The sequence below is a fragment of the Barbus barbus genome (assembly GCF_936440315.1).
Source record: "Barbus barbus genome assembly, chromosome: 4".
Taxonomy (NCBI): domain Eukaryota; kingdom Metazoa; phylum Chordata; class Actinopteri; order Cypriniformes; family Cyprinidae; genus Barbus; species Barbus barbus.
The window spans coordinates 22,595,524-22,619,057 of record NC_136732.1 but is presented as its reverse complement, the minus strand read 5'-3'; the positions used below and the strand labels follow the sequence as shown (position 1 = coordinate 22,619,057).

Here is a 23,534-nt window from a genome sequence, read left to right as displayed (position 1 = left end):
GCACGGTAATACAAAATTTGTAGCAGCCAACAATTCACTGCATGGGTCAAAATGATCCATTTTTCTTTTATGCCAAAAATCATTAGGAAATTAAGTAAAGATCATGTTCCAAAGATATTTTGTAAATTTCCTTCCGTAAATATATCAAAACTTTATTTTTGATTTGTAATATGCATTGCTAAGAACATCATTTGGACAATTTTAAAGGTGATTTTTCTCAAAATTGACATTTTTGTTTTGCACCCTCAGATTCCAGATTCTCAGATCTCAGCCAAATATTGTCCTGTCCTAACAAACCACACATCAAAACTTATTTATTCAGCTTCCAGGTGATGTGTAAATATCAATTTAAAAAAATTGACACTTACGACTGGTTTTTGGTTCAGAATGTGCAGGAAATTGCTAAAATTGACATGATTAATTACAATCTATTGCTTTGGAATTAAGATAATTGTCATGCTAGTTCTGTCATGGTGGGGACTTTCTATAGACTTCTGCAATTATGAGCTAATGATATTTATATTCTCTACCCACACATCTGATTCTTGAGCTGAAATATGTTTACAAGAAAGAGTGATAACCAAACAATTAGGAATAAAGAAAAACCTTCACAAGGAAGAAAAAGAAAGCTGACAATAATGATTTACAAAGGTTCTAACTCACATCGAATTCTGAATCAGATCATAGGGTAATTAAATGTGAATGAATGAGAGTAATTAGAGTTCAGCAGTGGTCCTTTAAACTGGATTTAGTGGGACAATAAAAACTTAATCGAGAGTTTAAAACCTGCCTAGAATTCTATGATGCAGCTGCATGTAGTAATTCATCCCATCCAAAAGACGGCGCGTGTAAAAGCAAACAGCCAGCGTGTGCGCGTCGTGTAGTACGCTGCTTCTGCGCATGCGCAACCACGCCACATGGTTAGCAGCATGGTTTTCAAGATGGGTGCTGGTTAAGTAGACGTGAGATAGTTTAGCTAAGATATTCGTGTTAAAGTCAAGTCAAGTTCAGTTTTGCGCTCTCGGCTTTGATAAGTTGTACTGTCCTTTAAAAAAAATGGGAAAAACAAAGGTAAGTTATGTGTTTAACTTGCATTCAGAGTTACGTTAAGTGCGGACTATGAAGTACAAGTCCGCCTGTCTTTATCTTTGTAAAATCTGTTAATTTGGAATGAGATTCGGTGATGTATATGTGTGTACATATGTGTCAATGTTCTAACGCTTGACAAAATAACGTATAAGATCTTTTCTGCTTCATGACGATACAAACTGAAGGTAAAATAATTCAATAAGCTACTTCTCTGTTTTGTCTCATAGACTAAGAACCAGAAGAAAGGCCGCGAGGCCGCCAGAAGTGTGGCCGAGGAGACTTACTCCACTGTGCCGCACACCTTCGTGTTTTACCGCGGACAGATCGGCATGAACGTCGCTCAGCTCGTGGCAGACATGAGACGAGTCATGGAGCCCTTCACTGCCAGATCTCTGAAGGTGCTCCTCACGACTGCAGCTGCTGCTCAACTTTGCTGTCGAGTCCTGTTTTACACACTGACACTGTTGTCTTGGTTTGCAGGTGCGGAAGAATAACGCCTTGAAAGATTTTGTTGCAGTGGCAGGACCATTAGGAGTCACGCACTTCTCAATATTTACCAAAACAGAAAATACTATAAACATGGTGAGTTTATTTGTATTATGTAAAACGAATAGGGTGGTTCCTGGATACATATTGGTCAATACAATAGTAACAGCTACATTGATTTTAACTGTTGCATCTTTAGTGTTTTTTTAGGAACTTTACTGAAGTGTGACACTTATAGGTATAGTTCACCCAAAAATGAAAATTTTGTCATTTATTCACGCTCCAGTTGTTCTAAACCTGTATGAGATTCCCTCTTCTGTTGAACACAAAAGAAGATATTTTAATGAATGTTGGTAACAAAACAGTTGACTGTAGCCATTGATGTCCATAGTTGGAATGGCTACCATCAACTGCTTGGTTACCAACATTCATTAAAATGTCTCTTTGTGTGTTCAACAGAGAGAAAAAAAAAAACTCATACAGGTTTGGAACAATGGAAGGGTGAGTAAATGATAACAGAATTTTTATTTGTGTGTGAGCTGTCCCTTTAAAGGTGCCATAGAATGCATTGATACAATATTTTCAATTGTTCTCTGATATCTACATAGAAGGTATGTTAGGTAAGGGCAAAAATTATCCAGAAACAGTTTTACATGTCCATTTGCAACCCTAGGATTTCTCCCTAGAATGAAACGGTCTGTTATTGGCTTATGTGGAAGGGTCATGAATAATAATGTTGAGCTCTGCTCTGATTGGCTGTTTCACAGTGCGGCTCATTTCAGTTGCTCACAGGAAGGAAACACATGAAAAATATATATTTCAATATTTTCTCGTGCAGTTATATCGTTGGGTAATTATACTGTAAATAAAATGCGGGCATCAGGGAGCCACTATTAATATGCTGGGCATTGAAACTGTTTTCAAATGCACGATCGCTTTTTACTTTCACTTTCGAGATTCGCGATCGCATGTACTCTTGTTTGTACTATGGAGCGGCAGTACTTACCACACATTTTACAAGATCAGACGCTTGTCAGTGGTGCTCAGGATCTGTAAATCATCCGCAGGCATCTATACTTTCTGTGTTTATGTGGTAAGTGAAATCTTATGTACTGTAACAGGCTACAGCTAGCAAGGAGCAAACCATGTCCCTTTAGTGGCTCGCGTAATTTTATTAGAACGCGTTATTTGCTTTCCGTGCCTTTCTGAATACAGACACCAATCCATCCCTGCACTTCACATCCCCTGCTCAGCCTGGAACATAACATTTATTTCCATCATGATTTGCCATTTTCAATACCTGCAGAACGTCTGATGATGCAGCTGACCTAGAACATGGGCGGGCGTATGCAAATGTTGGGGGCATAACTATTAGTGATCCCGACTGTAACGTCACAGTTGGTATGTTCTGATTCGCCTATTTTTCAATGGCCTTTAGTCACGAGATTTACATAAGGAGGAGGAAACTATGGTGTTTGAGGCTCACGGTATGTCATTTCCATGTACAGAACTCTACCAAGGTAAAGACAGTTTTCCATTCTGTGGCACCATTAAAGGTGGCGTGAAATGAACAATAATCCTGTCTGTTTAAATGCTTTGTTTGTTTTTTTGGCATAGTTGCAATTTTTTTTACCTTTTATAATTTTTAATCAATGTCATAACTCAATCTTCCGATGAAAACGACAGTCTTCTCTCTGAAATATGCCAGACTTCTTCACTTGAACTTATCCCCTCTCTTAGTCAACTGCAAGCTCAAGCAAGTTAACACATGCCTCTAACCGATGCACAGAACCAAGTCCCTGCCAAGCATTTGTTTTTTGTTTTTTTCATAATCTGTCTCACTTGAATGTATGTCACAATACAGAAGAAAAGATGTCGCTACTGCCATTGCATCATGAATTTAATTACCTTTTGGAAACACATTTATCTAAAGCATTTTCAACACTTCGTGTTTTCTAAGATGGGAATCAAACCCATGACCTTGGTATTTCCTAGGACCATGCTGTAATGTTTGAGCTACAGCAATGTTATTGTGTACTAACAATTAGATAAAAGTGATATGGCACTCAAGACTATGACTTTGTATTATGTAGTACATAGTATGTCTTCCTACATTAAGCAGTAACGTAAATATCTTTATCTATTGAAGTTCATGGATTAATCATCATCTCATTCATTTTGAGATCAAATACAATATTGCCTGAAATTACTCTCTTTCTCCACAGAGGCTTGCACGTCTTCCCAAAGGTCCAACGTTATATTTCCATGTTGCAAAGGTATATAACTGCACTACTTTTGACCTGTCTTTGGTTTGATTTCTCATATCCGAGGGCACAAATGATGACACTATAGTATTTTGACTGTTGAGTGATGTCTTTTCAAAGTAAACACACTGATGTGTCTAGTCTCACACTGATAATATTATGAACATTCTTGTATTTTGTTCTAAAAGTAAATTGTCTCTTTGTTCCAGTACACCCTCATCAAAGATGTAGTTTCGTCTTTAAAGAGGCACAGGATGCATGAACAGCAGTTTTCCCATCATCCTTTGCTAGTGCTGAATAATTTTGGCATTGAGGGCATGCACATCAAACTGATGGCCACCATGTTCCAGAACATGTTCCCCTCGATCAACGTACACAAGGTAATCCACTCGCTCTGAACTATGAAATGTTTCTCCACATGTGATGCAAGTATAGTCTTCTGAGATTTGTGATGTGTACAACCAGCTGATGTTGTTGTCCTCTTGGTGGTGAGCAGATATGAAGGTTCGTGCATGTTTTGATCATTTAACTCTTGTTTCTCAGCTCAACCTCAACAGCATAAAAAGATGTGTGCTGTTAAATTATGATCCCGTGTCCCAAGAGGTGGAGTTTCGTCATTAGTAAGTAGCTTGGCTTTGTTTTCTTGTCTCCAATTTAAAGGTGCATATGATGCAATTTCTAAACATGACTTTCCTATGATTGATTTCAAAGTAAACGCACTGATGCATCTTCAAACAAATGCTATTTTGTGAGGTTTCTTACAATACTATCTGTTAACCCTCTCCATGTCCTCCTGCAGTAGCTTGAAGGTGGTGCCCGTTGGCATGAGTCGAGGGGTGAAGAAGCTCATGCAGGAGAAGTTCCCCGACATGAGCAAGCTGGAGGACATCAGCGAGCTCCTCATGAAGTTAGTCTTCCACAAGCTGGAGATCATTCACAGAATTTGATGCATATGATGAAATGTATTCTAATTGATGGAACAGTGATGTTTCAAAGTAAACGCTCTGATGCAGCAGCTTCATAATTTTGTAAAATCCCTTACGTACATTACAAACACGTCACACTTTGCACTTTCTGCAGAGGTGTCAATCTTTCAGAGAGCGAGGCAGAGCAGGACGGAGACCATAACATCACAGAGTTGCCACAGGTGTACTCAGGTCGTGGAAACATGGCCTCGCAGCAGAGTGCAGTTCGGCTAACTGAGGTGAGGAAACTCCTCATGCTGCGCTGTTTTTTTTAAACTCCAGCTATTGTTTAAAGGGATAGTTCACCCAAAAATGAAAATTGTCATTCATTACTCACCCTCACGTTGTTCCAAACCTGTAAGACCTTCATTCATCTTCAGAACACAAATTAAGATATTTTTGATGAAATACAAGAGCTTTCTGATTTGGGGGTTCGGTGCCTTGCTCAAGGGTCTCATCTGAGTCATGGTATTGAGGGTGGAGAGAGTGTTGGTTATTCTCTCCCCCCACCTACAATCCCTGTCGGACCCGAGACTCAAACCCACGACCTTCAGGTTACAAGTCCAACTCTCTATCCATTAGGCCACGACTGCCCCACTAGAAAGGTAGTAAGAAAGGACATAGTTAAAATAGTCCATGTGACAACAGTGGTCCTACCTTAATTTTATGAAGACACGATAATACGTTTTTGTGTGCAGAGAAAACAAAAATAACGACTCTATTCAACAATTTCTTCATGTTGGTCACGAAATTCACACGCATTCATGAGAGTAACACGACGCATGTATGTGATGGTACTGTCATGAACACGCATCATGGACCGACAAGGAAGAAAAGAAATTGTTGAATAAAGTTGTAATTTGTTTTCTTTGTGCTGTATTCTCGTAGCTTCATAACATTACGGTTGAACCCCTGATGTCACATGGACTATTTTAATGATGTCCTTACTACCTTTCTGGGCCTTGAACGTTTCAGTTGTTGCTGTCTGTGCAGGGTAATAAAGATCTCGCATTTCATCAGAAATATCTTAATTTGTGTTCTGAAGATGAACAAAGGCCTATGGGTTTGGAACAACATGATGGTGAGTAATTAATGACAGAATTTTCATTTTTGGGGTGAACTATCCCTTTAAATATTATCGGCTGTATTCTCAATTCACATTAGTATGTTGCTATGCTAACAGCACAAGCTCAAGCGCAAAAAACACATTGGATGCGTAACAGTTAGTGTCTACTGAGAAATGATGGGTGTCTGTTCTGCTACAGATTGGCCCCAGAATGACTCTGCAGCTAGTGAAGATATTAGAAGGCATGGGGAATGGAAAAGTGCTTTATCATTCCTTCAGTAAGTATAGTTTTGTGTAAAAGACCATTTAAACACCCAAACTAGTTATTGAGCGTATCGCTAAACTAGTCCAAAATGTGCTCTATCTGCAGTCTCGAAAACCGAAGAAGAACTTCAGGAGATGCTGAACAGGAAGGAGGCCCGTCTGAAAGAGAAAGAAGAACGGAAGAGAAAACAAGAACAGAACATTGCCCTAAAAAAAGAAAAACGAGACCAGAACAAGTGAGTAGATCTACTGCTCTGCTGGTGATGAAGAGCTGGATGTGGTAAAGGCTATTGGTTTGAAAAGGAGACCCAAAGACACGTGTTAACCGTGGAGATCCTTTGTTTCCGCAGAAGTAAATTTTACAGCATTTGGTTACGGTCTTTTGAAATGGGTATTCTGTATTTCTGCTACATGGTTGCTGCCCATTACTTGAAAAACATAATCTCCAATAAAAAGCTTTAAAACATCCCATGCTAAATAAATTGTACATTTAATTAGTATTTTGAGGTTTTGTGTTGTTGTTGTTTTTTCAAATAAATAAATCAGAATACCATAGCAATGAACTCAAAGCATCTTTTTAAATGTAAGTTTTATTGTATTTGTTCCAAAAATGTTTTAATTTCTTAAAGGCAAAAGAGCTTGGAGGGCATCAAGAGAAAGCGTCAGCAGGAAGGGCAGGTGTCAGATGATGAAGTTGAGGATCCTGGGAAACCGGAGGACCAGGCTCCAGCCGAGGAGTCTGAGGATGAAGCAGAGTATTACAGACAGGCTGTGGGGGAGGAACCAGATGAAGGTATCGTGTCGTACCAAAACTATTTGTGAAATTTTACTGTTGCAATTTGCACTGGTTCTAATTTCTTCTTTAACTCCACAGACATGTTTTCTGGTGCAAAAAGAAAGCGTGGTCCTGGAAAGCCTCCACAACCCTTTAAAAAGAGGAAGCTGTCACCGGGGAAGGGGCCTCCTCATGACAAAAAGAGTTTTAAGTCGTTTGACAGGGGAAATAAAGATGGAAGAAAGCGGTTTGGGGATAGAAAGCCACTAGAGGGGAGAAACAGGTTTAGGAAGAGCGAAGGAGGCAAAAAGTTTGGCCAAAAAGGGGGAAAAGGCAATAGATTTGCAGGGCAGAAAAAAGAAGATAAGAAGTTTGGCGGACAGAAAACGTTTCGAGGACGTGCTGTTATGAAACGACAGAAAGGTGCTGGAGGAAAAAAGGACTTTAAACACAAGAAAGGGAAAAGCTGAAGGAACTGAAAGTGAAGTTGGACGCATCTGAACTGCTCAACCACAAGATGGGACTGTTGCTTCACTGATGCGCCATGTATTATATGACTGATGTATCATCATGCATCAATGCAAAAACATAAGCAGATCATTGCTGCTTTACCACAGACTTGTGCCTTGTATAAATGTTCATAAATTTGGATACATTTTACCAATAAATCCTTTCAAACCATCAAGTGGCTTGTTGCAATCATCTAGATGCTTTAAATGTCATGTGTGCTTGTGTGATTTCACTCATTGGTCTGTTTTTTTAAAAAGTTCACTTGCTTGAGACAGGAAGTGTGATACCATTTTACGGGTAACTGTCACAGCATTTAGTCAAGCAGACTTACTTGGTAAGTTTTATCAACTTGTTTGACTTTTGTTTGGCACTTTTTAAAAATGTACAAGTGTGAGAGTTTATAAACTATCCCATAGCATTCAAAAAAAAAAAAAAAAAAAATGTATGGTCATGTATAAGAAACGCTGGGAATAGGTATGTCAAGGTGTATTAACGTTGTATAAAATATGAGTAAAATGTACTGTAATCGATATTAAGCTGTCCTTGATGTGGACTTCTTGGGTTGAATACATTAAGGCATTTGTGCTTGGATCTTATTTGGTGAAATATCAGTGTTTTGTTGTTTTTATTATAATTTGTGAGTGCTTAGCATTTAAGTTTACAAACATGATGACATTGTTTTTAAAATTGCGGCAAATTCTGAAACCCATTAACTTGAATCTTAAAATAAATAACATTGCCATTAGCAAAAAAGTAAATACATTCTTCACCTCAATATCATGAACAGCCTTGGATGTAAAATTATTAGTGCTGAAAAGATTATAAATAACTTATTTTACAGTGCACTGGTTTAGCTATACTTACTGTTTCCAGTCATAACACGCTTGAACAATGCAGGTGTTATTTCCTGCTGGCAGAACTGAAAGATGTCTCCTCTGTAAAACCCCTGATTTATGTGAAATCTGAGCAGAGGGCGGTTAATCGTAGTATTTTGTATTTTGTATTTTGCAAGCTACTGTTTTTTAATGTCAGCAACTACTTAAAACTGTTTTTTAGGATGCATGGTATAAAAAAAAACAGGTAAAGAGCTGAATCACAAACGAGGTCCTTTATAAACATTAGTTAATTCATAATGGTAACTTATACAACTTTAAATTTCAAAAATAGATGCTGTAAGAGTATTAGGCTATTCCTTGCTAGTTCACAGCAGAACCTAAAACAGGTTCCAAAAGGGAACCATTTTTTTCTTAGTGTGAAGAACATCTTTTGTAACTTGAGGAACCTTCTGTGAAATCAAAAAGTTTCATGGATGTTAAAGGTTCTTAATGGAACCATGGATGCCAATAAACCTTTATTTTCTTATATGAGTGTCGAGTCGTATTACCAACATTGCACAAGCTGTATAGTTTACCAAACCACAAAACAAAACTACACTTCAACTGTGAAATGACCACATTCCAACAGTACGTTTATATAAAAAGCTCAGCATCTGTAGCAGTATTACACAATATGCTAAGATGAGAAGCCCGAGATAAGTTGCAATGCGGTTGTGGTATATTTCTTTTCTGATTGCTAAACATTTTATGTTCCGGTGAAAAAAAGATACTGTTTTCACATCATCATCTTGGATTCAATTTGATTTAAGATTGATGCCTACCAACTCTTGTTTGAATTTTTCAGGGGTCAAAGAACACCAGGGACAATGAACAACAGTTCGGTCTGCAATACTATTTTTCAAATCGGACTCCTCCCCCCAATGTATGGCATTGAGATGTGTGTGGCACTGGTAGGGAATATATTTGCCCTGTGGCTCCTGGTGACCAGAGAGAGGCAGAACTGGCACACCGGAGTAGTGTTCTCCTGTAACCTGGCTATCTGTGACATTCTTTACGTCCTGACCTTGCCTTTGCTCATCATTTACTATGCCAATAAGAAGCAGTGGACCTTTGGAAATGCTGCATGCAAAGTCGAACGCTTCCTCTTCAGCTGCAACCTCTATGGCAGCATTTTCTTCATCATGTGCATTAGCGTCAACAGATACATTGCCATAGTTTTCCCCTTCTTCACCCGGAGCTACGTGCGTCCTAAACATGCAAAGATCGCAAGCATGCTGACGTGGTTCATTGTGATCGTCGCTTCATCGCCAGTCCTCAAATTTGCTGGAACTGAAGTTAAAGAAAAGCTCACTCTTTGTGTCTCATGTCATGATAAAACCCTAAGAATATACCATTTTAAGTACACCCTATTTCTTATGGTTGTAGGGTGCACGATCCCTTTCTTAGTTACCTTTGCATCGTATTTGGGTGTGATTTGGGCAGTTCTGAAAAATAAAAATATAACCTTGCTAGAAAAGAGGAAGGTGGCTCTGATGGTTGCTCTGGTCTGCATCCTTTACGCCACGTCATTTGTGCCCTATCACATTCTGCAGACGTACCATGTGTTTCTGAAGTCGATTAATGTGACGAAGTGTGATGTGTATAATTCGTATCAAGTGTCAAAAGGCCTGGCCACCCTGAACATGTGCTTGCATCCGCTTCTATACATGGCTGTGTTTGACAGCATACGGACAGCTTGCTGTGGAAAGAGCTCATATGACTAACCTTCATGCATACAATATCTTGGTCAAATCCTCACGCTGTGGCTTCCTGGATGTAAATTAAGTGTAGCATTTCTGTTGATGGCTGTACTGTTTTCTTGTACGTCTGCAAATCACAAACCAAATGAAAATTATTTTCTGTGTCATTTTTAAGTGCAAAAGCAAACAAGAACATATCTGACAGTAAAAACTGACCATTAAAATGCTTCTATTCTAGCTGCAAAGAATACCAATTAAAGACATTTAAGAGAAGACTGTCTCAGTTTTTATTTATTTAACAAAGTTCTTCTTTTTCAAAATAATGGCTTTGGGGTACATAGGTCTCCAATATTATTTTAGGCCTTTGTGATATAAAATATTACTTTCGATGTACTTAAACATTGTTCAGAAGTACAAGAAACCACAAGAGAAATCTAGAGGAAGAGAGAACTGATCCAGAGAACAACTTCCTAATTAAATAACATTAGTGCCATAAAGGTGTAATGCATAACTCAAGTAAACCCTAAAACAGGCAAGAGTGGAAAATGATCAGCAAAAAATCATTTCATGTCACTTTTTATATCATCTGAACTTAAGCAAAACATATTCAAAAGAATTTTTGTCATATTTGATATATTTTGGATTATATGAGTTGTATCTCCCAGGTCACGATGCCGGTTTAGGATATAAAAAAAACAGCCTAATTCTATGACTTATTTAATGCAAACAAATATGGATTATTCAAAATATGCTGCTTGTATGACATGTATAAGTGTCCTAAAATTGAGGCACAGACATTTTTTTTTAATGTATTTAAAAAATTTTTAACTGTCTCATCTTTATCCTCAGGGGTGGGCAATTCCAACCCTTGAGGCCCACTGTCCTGCACGGTTTAGCGTCATCCATAAACAATCATATGATGTAATTTATGTAACAAAATATAATTTTTTAATGTAATCCTGAAGCTTTTTTTTCAGATGTGTTTGATCAGGATTGAAGCTAAACGCTGCAGGATGGCGGCTCTATAGGAGCAGGGTTGGACACCCCTGTTGTACCATAAAATTAGCTGTGTGAAACCCTGCAAGAGAAAAATCTTGTTAAAAATGCAAAGATGTAGTCAACTAAATGTAATATTATCCATTTTACATGCAAATATTAACATTTGCCCAACTTTTAACCTACAGTTTTTTTACAATCACTTTGCTACTATTTTCAGAACCTTGATGTCATTTCCCACAACTCTAGACACAAAACGGTTATCACTTGTAACACAGGCTGTCTAATGTTCAAAACATTGCATTGTGCATTCACATCTTTAAAGAAATCTTGCACTTGCACAATCATTGGTTCAAAAAAAACAAATTTACAGTGAAATACCATTGAAACATAACTATAGATCACCCACACACAAGCAACCGATAGTTTCACGGTGTCATTGTTCGTACAATCATTAAATATTGTAGAACAAAATAGGTGATACAGGTTTCATTATGGTACTACATGTACAGTAAATACATCTCTGTAAAAGTACTGCAGTAGTAGAGAGAATACTACAGACACAGTGGAATCATTGAACAAAGTTTGTAATATATTGATGCAAAACACTACAGTACAATCACAACATAGGTTTATTTGAATCAAAGCAGAAATACAGTAATTAGCTATGAAATAGAAGAGAAAAGACAGTACTGTAAAACATCAAATGCAGTGTTCCTCAACTTGCTTGTACTGTAAGAAACAAAACAGAAGTGATTACTGTACTTCTACATTGTCATCAACTCTGTGTTGTGGATTTGGCCACAGGTTCTCATCTACATCACAATGGATGTTTTCATTAGCCAAACATCTTGGAAAAAACCTTCGGGCATGGCGAATCCAGGCCTGACACTGGTCTGCTGTGATGTCATTGCAGGCATCATCCATGGCCTGGAGAAGAGTGACTTGTTCATGAGGGTGCCTATGAACCTTCCATCTCCATGCGGAGAAAAATTCCTCAATCGGGTTAAGGAAGGGAGAGTATGGGGGTAAATACGGGGTGGTAAATTGTGCATGGGCCTGAAACCATGCTTGCGCCACATGAGCATGATGGAACCTGACATTGTCCCACACAATGACATAGGTCACACCTTCAGCTCTACAAACCTGATTGAAAGGTCAAGAAAGGTGACAAGGAGAGCTGCATTATATGGTCCTATATGAGGTCTGCGTTCCACCACACCATCTTCTGATATAGCCGCACACATGGTAATGTCGGCCCCACGTTGTCCAGGTACTTGGATGGTTGCCCGCTGGCCAATGAAATTCCGACCTCTCCTCCTTGTCTTGGCCAGATTAAAACCTGCCTCATCCAAATATATGAATTTGTGATGGTCGTCATCAGCATCCAGCTCCATCACCCTCTAAAAATACATTTTGGAAAGAGATATAGAGAATTTTTGGGAATGTTTTTACAACAGCCATCTTGAAACTGAACTTACCTGAACATACTCAGTCCTCATTTGCTTCACCCTGTCTGGATTTCTTTCGAAAGGCACACGGTATAGTTGTTTTATAGATACCTGGTGCCTTTTCAGTATGCGTGCGATAGTCGGCAAACTTATGGATCCCACATTGTTGAACATGTCTTCATTGTCCAAGATATGCTGGCGAATTTCTGTAAGGCAAATATAATTTTTGGGCCGAACCAAATCGATCACAGCCTGCTCTTGTTGGTCAGTTAGAATTTTGCCTCTGCCTCCACTATTTGGCCTGGTCACAATTCTACAGGGAACATTAGAGTAAGAAGACACTTGGTCACATCACCTATTCTGTGATACACATTGGTATGCAATCATTTGACAATTGAGAGTAGCATAATGTTTAGTGCATGCTGATAACTTACCAGTTCTCATTGCGGAAAGTTCTGATTATTGAGGCCACAGTTGACCTTCTGAGGTTTGGTTGTATCATTGTAGCCGCCTCAGTCATTGTCATGCCATGATTTATGACATGGTCTACAACTATTGCCCGAATTTCATTGGACACTCTATGCTGTTGCTGCCGCTGTCTTGGTCCGTGGCCTTGTCCTCTACCACGTTCCCCCACACCTCTCAAACGAGGCCCACGACCACCTCTCAGAAGGGGTGCCTGTCCTCTACCACGTTCCCCCACACCTCTTAAATGAGGCCCATGACCACCTTTCAGAAGGGGTGCACATGAAGCTGTGGCCATTCCTTTGACCAACACGTCTTCCTCGTCTTCCTCCCACAACTGCTTGACCTCCATTGTGACCTGGATCACCTGCTGGCTCCATGTTACGTATCACTATGCTCTTGCAATTGGATCCCAATCAACTCTTTATATACTCATTCCACAATGTGCACTCGATCATCAGTAACGAGTTGGCAGAATTGGACAAGCAATTACAAGGGCCTGCATCTATACAGTGCAGTACTGTCAATACTGTAAATAGTCTGAAAAGGTGGTACAGTATTTGGGACCATAGACACAGTGTCTGATGAAGCATTATGATAAAATATTAGGCTACATCCATGGATATTGTAGTCTAATTGGTTCATGTTCCACGCTAATTGGTGACAATGAATCTCGTTACAGTATCTTGAAACTTTCATGATTTAAACATGGAAGATTGTTTGTCTGTTTCCATACAACTATGCATTAAGAGGAATGCAATAGTTACTTATCATTTTGAGCAGTTGTATCAATTGATAGTTAGATCATTGTAAGGAAATGAATAGACACTCATTTGAAATTATTGTGTGAATTGCCTTTTGAAATAATAGTACTTTGATGTTAAGTTGTGTCATATTGAACAGGTGATTTTTGTTGAATGAACAAATGATCTAAGTTGTATGTGTATTGTATCCAAGCAATTGAGAAAAGGGTTAGAGTTTTGAAAAATGTGCATTTTGATCATTCCCAGATAGCAAACATACATCTGCAAGATGTCTGTTAAAGATCTCTTGATCTGAAAACTGCTGTCTACAAACGTCTGACAGATGTCTTTAAGATGTCAGTTTTACGTACATTCTAAATCATAAACATCTTAAAGACATCTAATAGACATCTATTTGACATCTAAAAGGAAACGTCCTATAGACATATTGCAGATGAGCAAACACCCTAAAAAATACGTCTTGCAGATGTCAAATAGATGTCTCCAAGATGTATGTGTGCTATCAGGGTTGGTTGTGAGTTTTGTGTCTAGAGTTGTGAAAAATGACATCAAGGTTCTGAAAATAGTAGCAAAGGGATTGTAAAAAACTGTAAAAATAAATAGAAAGGGGACTGTGTACAGGGGGCTATAAGGCTCTTCCCTAAGGGCCGCTGGCCCTGGAATGCAATTTCTACTGAGAGTGATCTGCTCTCCTTGATGCGATTTATAACCCCCATCCACCCCCACCCCACTTCTCTGAGATATTTTTTATCAAGGGACTCCCCCTGATATTTTATGTGATTTCTGTGTATTTTCAGTTTATTTTCTATTCTACACCCCTCCCACCCCCATAACTACCAATGGGGAACGCCAACCCCCCCCCCCCAAACATCCCACCCCAGAATTGAAAACTGTACAATCGTAAATTAAAACTTTAGAAGCGTAAATTAAAACTTCAGAAGCGTAAATTAAAACTTCAGAATCGTAAATGAAAACTTCAGAATCGTAAATGAAAACTTTAGAAGCGTAAATTAAAACTTTAGAAGCGTAAATGAAAACTAATGAAAACTTTAGAAGCATAAATTAAAACTTCAGAATCGTAAATGAAAACTTTAGAATCGTAAATGAAAACTTTAGAATCGTAAATGAAAACTTCCGAATCGTAAATGAAAACTTTAGAATCGTAAATGAAAACTTTAGAATCGTAAATGAAAACTTTAGAAGTGTAAATGAAAACTTTAGAAGCGTAAATAAAAACTTTAGAATCGTAAATGAAAACTAATGAAAACTTTAGAATCGTAAATGAAAACTTTAGAAGCGTAAATAAAAACTTTAGAATCGTAAATGAAAACTAATGAAAACTTTAGAAGCGTAAATGAAAACTAATGAAAACTTTAGAAGCGTAAAAGAAAACTTCAGAATCGTAAATGAAAACTAATGAAAACTTTAGAAGCGTAAATGAAAACTTTAAAATCGTAAATGAAAACTTCAGAATCGTAAATGAAAACTTTAAAATCGTAAATGAAAACTTTAGAAGCGTAAATGAAAACTTTAGAATCGTAAATGAAAACTTTAGAAGCGTAAATGAAACTTTAAAATCGTAAATGAAAACTTTAGAATCATGAAAACTTCAGAATCGTAAATGAAAACTTTAGAAGTGTAAATGAAAACTAATGAAAAGTTTAGAAGCGTAAATGAAAACTTCAGAATCGTAAATGAAAACTTTAGAAGTGTAAATGAAAACTAATGAAAACTTTAGAAGCGTAAATGAAAACTTCAGAATCGTAAATGAAAACTAATGAAAACTTTAGAAGCGTAAATGAAAACTTCAGAATCGTAAATGAAAACTAATGAAAACTTTAGAAGCGTAAATGAAAACTAATGAAAACTTTAGAAGCGTAAATGAAAACTTTAGAATCATAAATGAAAACTTTAGAAGCGTAAATGAAAACTAATGAAAACTTTAGAAGCGTAAATGAAAACTAATGAAAACTTTAGAATCATAAATGAAAACTTTAGAATCGTAAATGAAAACTAATGAAAAGTTTAGAAGCGTAAATGAAAACTTCAGAATTGTAAATGAAAACTAATGAAAACTTTAGAATCATAAATGAAAACTTTAGAATCATGAAAACTTCAGAATCGTAAATGAAAACTTTAGAAGTGTAAATGAAAACTAATGAAAACTTTAGAAGCGTAAATGAAAACTTCAGAATCGTAAATGAAAACTAATGAAAACTTTAGAAGCGTAAATGAAAACTTCAGAATTGTAAATGAAAACTAATGAAAACTTTAGAATCATAAATGAAAACTTTAGAATCATGAAAACTTCAGAATCGTAAATGAAAACTTTAGAAGTGTAAATGAAAACTAATGAAAACTTTAGAAGCGTAAATGAAAACTAATGAAAACTTTAGAAGCGTAAATGAAAACTTTAGAATCATAAATGAAAACTTTAGAAGCGTAAATGAAAACTAATGAAAACTTTAGAAGCGTAAATGAAAACTAATGAAAACTTTAGAATCGTAAATGAAAACTTTAGAATCGTAAATGAAAACTAATGAAAAGTTTAGAAGCGTAAATGAAAACTTCAGAATTGTAAATGAAAACTAATGAAAACTTTAGAATCATAAATGAAAACTTTAGAATCATGAAAACTTCAGAATCGTAAATGAAAACTTTAGAAGTGTAAATGAAAACTAATGAAAACTTTAGAAGCGTAAATGAAAACTTCAGAATCGTAAATGAAAACTAATGAAAACTTTAGAAGCGTAAATGAAAACTAATGAAAACTTTAGAAGCGTAAATGAAAACTTTAGAATCATAAATGAAAACTTTAGAAGCGTAAATGAAAACTAATGAAAACTTTAGAAGCGTAAATGAAAACTAATGAAAAGTTTAGAAGCGTAAATGAAAACTAATGAAAACTTTAGAAGCGTAAATGAAAACTAATGAAAACTTTAGAATCATAAATGAAAACTTTAGAATCGTAAATGAAAACTAATGAAAAGTTTAGAAGCGTAAATGAAAACTTCAGAATTGTAAATGAAAACTAATGAAAACTTTAGAATCATAAATGAAAACTTTAGAATCATGAAAACTTCAGAATCGTAAATGAAAACTTCAGAATCGTAAATGAAAACTAATGAAAACTTTAGAAGCGTAAATGAAAACTAATGAAAACTTCAGAATCGTAAATGAAAACTAATGAAAACTTTAGAAGCGTAAATGAAAACTAATGAAAACTTTAGAAGCGTAAATGAAAACTAATGAAAACTTTAGAATCATAAATGAAAACTTTAGAATCGTAAATGAAAACTAATGAAAAGTTTAGAAGCGTAAATGAAAACTTCAGAATTGTAAATGAAAACTAATGAAAACTTTAGAATCATAAATGAAAACTTTAGAATCATGAAAACTTCAGAATCGTAAATGAAAACTTCAGAATCGTAAATGAAAACTAATGAAAACTTTAGAAGCGTAAATGAAAACTAATGAAAACTTCAGAATCGTAAATGAAAACTAATGAAAACTTTAGAATCGTAAATGAAAACTAATGAAAACTTTAGAAGCGTAAATGAAAACTTCAGAATCGTAAATGAAAACTTTAGAAGTGTAAATGAAAACTAATGAAAAGTTTAGAAGCGTAAATGAAAACTTCAGAATCGTAAATGAAAACTTTAGAAGCGTAAATGAAAACTAATGAAAACTTTAGAAGCGTAAATGAAAACTAATGAAAAGTTTAGAAGCGTAAATGAAAACTTCAGAATCGTAAATGAAAACTAATGAAAACTTTAGAAGCGTAAATGAAAACTTTAGAATCATAAATGAAAACTTCAGAATCGTAAATGAAAACTAATGAAAACTTTAGAAGCGTAAATGAAAACTAATGAAAACTTTAGAAGCGTAAATGAAAACTAATGAAAACTTTAGAATCATAAATGAAAACTTTAGAAGCGTAAATGAAAACTTTAGAAGCGTAAATGAAAACTTTAGAAGTGTAAATGAAAACTAATGAAAACTTTAGAAGCGTAAATGAAAACTTTAGAATCGTAAATGAAAGAAGTGTAAATGAAAACTTTAGAATCGTAAATGAAAACTTCAGAATCGTAAATGAAAACTTTAGAATCGTAAATGAAAACTCTGGAAGCGTATTTGTAAGTACAGATCAACGAATGAAAGAGGAGAAAATAGTCGCAAAACATGCAGTGTATTGAAAACGAAGTAAAAAAAAAAATTGCATGCAATTATTTATTTTTTCAGTTTCAATGACATTTTTATTGTGTTTCAGTTTATATTTTCATACGTTTCTTGAAAAATGACATTCATTTTAATTGGCACAAAGTTAATCCCATTCCTTCTTTCTACACTTTCTGAACGTGTTGGCTTTAGGTCAAACTGACAAAACAAGCACAGAAAATTTGAACCAATCCATGTGACCCCATACTCCAAACAACCTCAACTATGATAATGATAACAGTACTGGATGAAAAATTCTTCCTCGTGCCTCCTACAAGAGACTCGTGATACACCTTGCCTGTTTTAGGGTTAAGCAAAGTTTGTTTGTAACCTAACCTACAGCCAGTTTCACAATATTGGTTAAAAGCAGCTTTAGAGAAAATCATCCCTTTTAAATCTATACAACAATGAAGCTTGGACAAGCTCCTGCTCAGCCAAGACAAGTAAATATTATAATAATGTCCACTGAATAAATAATTTAATCGTTTAATGAAAGACTGTTTAAATTGAAAGAATTTACTTAAGGGCCACATAAACTAACTGAACTAAACAAAAAAGAGTTATGTTCAGTACATAAATACATTAGCTCAGGAAATTAACCTTAACCACAGTTAATGCCAAAACAGTTGTTACTGCAACGATAAAAAAAAAACAATAATGTATCATTTAAATACAGATAACTTAATCGTGGTTTGCATGTCATTGAAGAAGCTGTGGTGACTTTGATATTTTTGTGGCACATATTAATGAAGGCATTTTTATACGTTCTAGACACTTTTTGAAGCCGTGATGAAACGTACTCTGGCTTTTTAGCTTTACCTCTATCGTGTTCCTTGTCCAGAAGTCAATACTATCTATTTTCAACAGTTTCCCCTCAGTTCATATCGTGTTCCTCGCTGCAGTCCTCCGCTCGCACAGAGGCGCTGTAGCGGCGCGTCCTCTCACCAAAACCAGCCCCGGGACACGCTTCCTCTCGAGCCACAAGACAACCCTAAAGATGCCGTCGATCGAATTTGACGAGTAAGTTCTTCAAATGAATGAAACCATAGAGTTTTATTTGTTCTTATTCCATCTTAACAAGCATCTGATATTGTGTTTTCCACAGTTCAAAGCCTAGCTGGGCCGATCAGGTGGAGGAAGAGGGAGATGAAGGTAACGCACGTGTTTAAGCGCTTATTAATTAAACTAACGTTACACTCATTACATTAAACGATGTGAGGACATACTTTAAAGTTGTAAAAACTACCTATAGTGAAAGTTATAGTCAGTGAGCGGAATCGCAGCCTGGCAGAAAAAAAAGCAGCTTGCTTTGTGCTGTGGCTAACGTACTTTTCTGTGTTGTGTTATAACGTTACTATATATATATATATATATACACACACACACACATACACACACACATGCACTATACTATATTACTTTGCGTTATGCTATACTACATCCAGCTGTAATATATTATTAATCGTGCTGTTATTCTTCTGTTATTGTACATCGTACTTGTGCAGTGTAACTATTATGTTAAATTGCACCATACTGTATGTCAGTAATGACAACAGTTGGACAAACAGAGTAAAAAAGAAAGAAAAAAATGTTTTTTTATATTGTTGTAAAGAGTTAGGGCTGCAAATAACACTTACAACGGGATGCATATGTTTGTTTGTTTGTTTTCCATTTCATTTCATTCATTCAACAGTAAACATACATTTAATATTCAGTTAATGTGATGTCATAAAAACCTTGTATAAATGATTAAATAAAATGCTTAAGTAAAAAAAAAAGGAAATTAAATAAAAGATAAATGCTTTTTAAAGTAGTTTGTATACATGCATACTGTGACTGCTTAACATGCTATATAAATTAACTATAGTTATTAATTTATATCCGATCTATTTCGTTTTTTCTTCAACAGGTTCACTCCCTTCACCAAAAGAGACAGTCAAAGGTAACATCAAGACTGTCACGGAATACAAGATTGATGAAGATGGCCAGAAGTGTAAGGTCAGCAGATTTATTCTTGATATTATATAGTACTTGTCAAACGGTTTTAGAAGAATCGGTAACGGTTTCATATTTGTCTTTTGCTCCTCTATGGTCAGATTGTCAGGACGTTCAAAATTGAGACAAGGAAGGCCTCCAAAGCAGTTGCCAGGAGAAAGGTATGTCTGAATTTTCTTTAGGATATTGATTTCTCCATTAAACATATTGTTTATGGGGGATTAATTGATATTTCATTCAACAGAACTGGAAAAAATTTGGCAACTCAGAATTCGATCCGCCAGGTCCCAATGTTGCCACCACCACAGTGAGTGATGACGTCTTCATGACCTTCATCTCCAGTAAAGAGGTACGATGATGAGAACCTGATGAAGTTTTTGCACTGATCCATATTAAAGAAATAGATCACCCAGACATGAAAATTAGCTGAAAATATTCTCATCCTAAGGCCATGAAATATTGTGGATGAGTTTGTTTTTTCATGGGAACAGATATTTAGCATTATATTTAGTACAAAATTAGAAACTTATCTACATTTTGGATGGCCTGAAGATGAGTACATTGTCAACCAATTTTTTGGGGGAACTGTTCTTTAAAAAAAAAAAAAAAAGTGTTTTTAAACTTCATTTCTGACTTGATATTTCAGTCCTAAAAGTGTTTCACTTCCCTGTTGTGCCGATGCCAACTTGAAGTGATTCTCCTGCTTGTTTTACAGGACTTGAATGCTCAAGACCAAGATGAAGATCCCATGAACAAGCTGAAAGGACAGAAGATCGTGTCCTGCCGTATCTGTAAAGGGGATCACTGGACCACTCGCTGTCCGTACAAGGACACACTTGGTCCTATGCAGAAGGAGCTGGCCGAGCAGCTGGGTCTGTCCACGGGAGATAAAGAGAAGGCAGCAGGTACGAAAGATTCATGTTGTCCTTTTAAGCATATTTGGTGAGTCGATTATTCTTTTTTTTTTTTTATCAAAATTATTTCACTTTGATATCTAGAGCCCGAGCCTGCCCAACCGGTTCAAAACAAGACAGGTAAGTATGTTCCCCCCAGCCTGCGGGACGGTAGTACGCGCAGAGGAGAGTCCATGCAGCCTAACCGCAGAGGTACGTGTTTGACATTCAGATCTCAAACAGTGATGTTCTCAATCAAGAGCCTAATGGTAATGTGGTGATATTTTCTCTGCAGCTGATGATAATGCTACAATCCGTGTGACCAACTTGTCTGAGGACACCAGGGAGACAGATCTGCAGGAGCTTTTCAGGCCTTTTGGCTCCATCTCTAGGATCTATTTGGCCAAGGACAAGAACACAGGCCAGTCTAAGGTGAGAGATGTGAAACACGGCCGTAAGGGATTCATCATCAAATGACAAATAAAGCAAAGAGAAGTTAAAGATTCACATTGACTCATCTACTTAGTTTAAGAACTAAACAGGAACATTGGTGTGATTGTTAATCTAAAAATAAATTATCTTATATTAGCAGGGCTTAAAGTTCTCCGGCACTGTGCTGGATCTGTGGCGTGCAGCGTTAGGCTGCGGAAATAAATAATCCTACATTTAAAAAAAAAAATAAACTTGTTGATATCACTTTCGAGCCCATGAGTTCGCCTACCAGTGGTATGAGAGGAGCACAGCTTTCACTCTCAACCAAACTAACATTACTAGCCAATCAGAATTTTTTGCTCTTATAAACATGAGACGCGCATATTAGTATCCAGTAGCAGAGTCGCAGCCCTGATGAATGGAGAAGCGCAACAAAAAGCTGCGAGGCGCAATGGTCAAAGATGTCCATCTAGCGCATATTTACATGGAAAAACTAATTAAAAAGCTTTGTAGACAGCTCAGAGTAATCGTGTTATCTCCATAAGAACGATATGATTGCCAGAACAAATTTACCGGGATTTTTGAAAAGGTCCTGTCTACACATGATCACTTAATGGTAATTTACCAGTAAACACTGTATGTGTGAAAGGGGCTAAACTCTTCCTCTGTATATGCTGTGAATTTGAAATGCTTAAAGTTCATCTGGTAAAACAGTGTTCATTATCTTACTAGATTTGTAACGTAAATCATTTATAAACCTTTGCCAACACAGGAGAATGCATCAAACTATTTCTAAATATGCCATGTATTGTACATCGCGATTTCAAAATAAAAGATTCTGAGTTTATATGTGGCCAAATATTAAAATTAATGTATTTAAACGTCCTTTAATCACGCTGTAAAACAATACTTTTCCATAGTATCCTTTCAAATGTTAAAGTTGCCACAGTCATTGCATGCTTTGCATGTGCTGCTGCCCCGCCTCCCCCCTGGAAAAAAGTTCAGGCTCAGGCTTTTTTGCTTTAATTTTAATAATATGACAGCATGAACCATAGGAGTTATGAATGTTTCCAGAAGAATAGCACATATGACTTCTTTCCCCATTACTCCAGGGCTTTGCCTTCATCAGCTTCCACCGGCGCGAGGATGCTGCCAGAGCCATCGCTGGTGTGTCTGGCTTTGGATACGATCATCTCATTCTCAATGTGGAATGGGCCAAGTGAGTCCTCCTGAAACTGAGTCTGTAAAACGAGCAACAGCCATGCTTTCTCTGATCTAATAATGTTTTCTTTGTCTTTCCAGACCCTCCAACAACTGAGAGAGCTCCATAAATATTCCAGGAGGTCTAGATTTGTTCTAACAATTTGTATCAGGCAGTGATCTAAATAAATGCAAATGATAAAACATCCAGTTGTCTAATGTGTTTTGGTTTTGTTCTGTAATCTGTCTTTAATTAGCTTTTCTATGTACTTGCATTTAATTATACTAGTAAAGCTGCAAGCAACTATAAAGCTTACCAATGCTTTACTTAGAAATAATGGGGAACTAATGAAGAAATATTGTGGAAAATACAGATATTCCTTTGCTAAAGGTTTTTAGAAATGGTCTGAGGTATCCTGTAAGCCTTATTTTGCTATGTGGAAGTTATTTTCTGTCAATGTGCAAGGCTTATTCATTAACCGCTGTAGGTAAATAACTAGAGGAAAACCAAAAAAGTGCAAGAAATGGTAACAAACACCAGTCTGGCAGTCTAAAAAACTGGATAGAGGCAGTCTTAACATCACTAAAAAGACAAGACCATAGACACGTCCCCTCAATATGGTCAAACTGTCCCCCTAGACTGGATTTGATATTATTGATGGTGCAGGTCACTACACAATGCTTGCTGTTAGAATGACAATGATGTTTTTAGGATGGTCTTCCTCAGCAGTATGATAGCACTTGCCAATGGCCAATCAAAAAGGCAAGTTTTCTGTTCACCGAACCAGAACGTTCCGGCACAAAGAGTGTAAGGTAATACAGTTGTGTTCAAAATAATAGCAGTCCAATATCACTAACCAGATCAATCACTGTTTTTGGTAGAAATTATATTTCTACATGGCAAATATTTTACTAGGTGTGGTCAGATGACCCCCAAACACTGAATTCAAGCCACAGTACACTGAAGACAGTGAAGCATGGTGGCACAAGCATCATGATTTGAAGATGTTTCACACACTATGTGTTGGGCCTATTTATCGCATTCCAGTGATCATGGATCAGTTTGAGTACATTAAAATACTTAAAAGAGGTAATGTTGCCTTATGCCGAAGAGGAAATGCCCTGG

The 23,534-nt window shown here is 36.6% G+C and overlaps 4 protein-coding genes across 4 annotated transcripts in view; 3 read left to right on the top strand and 1 right to left on the bottom strand.

Annotated features, from left to right (window-relative positions):
* LOC306869044 (vascular cell adhesion protein 1-like) overlaps positions 1 to 23,534 on the bottom strand; it is a 709,597-nt gene that overhangs the window by 32,211 nt on the left and 653,852 nt on the right. The window lies entirely within an intron of this gene.
* Positions 911 to 7,840, top strand: LOC306869053 (suppressor of SWI4 1 homolog). The gene is made up of 12 exons (XM_079415633.1): positions 911 to 1,071; positions 1,317 to 1,487; positions 1,570 to 1,671; positions 3,801 to 3,851; positions 4,049 to 4,219; positions 4,383 to 4,459; positions 4,639 to 4,746; positions 4,920 to 5,043; positions 6,070 to 6,148; positions 6,241 to 6,370; positions 6,764 to 6,927; positions 7,009 to 7,840. Exons 1-12 carry the CDS (start codon positions 1,057 to 1,059, stop codon positions 7,377 to 7,379), a joined length of 1,563 nt encoding a protein of 520 aa, XP_079271759.1. The 5' UTR covers positions 911 to 1,056; the 3' UTR covers positions 7,380 to 7,840.
* LOC306869058 (P2Y purinoceptor 11-like) lies at positions 7,721 to 10,254 on the top strand. The gene is made up of 2 exons (XM_079415642.1): positions 7,721 to 7,753; positions 9,100 to 10,254. Exon 2 carries the CDS (start codon positions 9,122 to 9,124, stop codon positions 10,016 to 10,018), a length of 897 nt encoding a protein of 298 aa, XP_079271768.1. The 5' UTR covers positions 7,721 to 7,753; positions 9,100 to 9,121; the 3' UTR covers positions 10,019 to 10,254.
* Positions 18,814 to 22,431, top strand: LOC306869059 (eukaryotic translation initiation factor 3 subunit G-like; the record flags this gene model as incomplete). Its single annotated transcript, XM_079415643.1, has 9 exons — positions 18,814 to 18,908; positions 18,994 to 19,040; positions 19,798 to 19,886; positions 19,985 to 20,044; positions 20,128 to 20,232; positions 20,599 to 20,788; positions 20,882 to 20,989; positions 21,072 to 21,208; positions 22,321 to 22,431. Exons 1-9 carry the CDS (start codon positions 18,886 to 18,888, stop codon positions 22,429 to 22,431), a joined length of 870 nt encoding a protein of 289 aa, XP_079271769.1. The 5' UTR covers positions 18,814 to 18,885.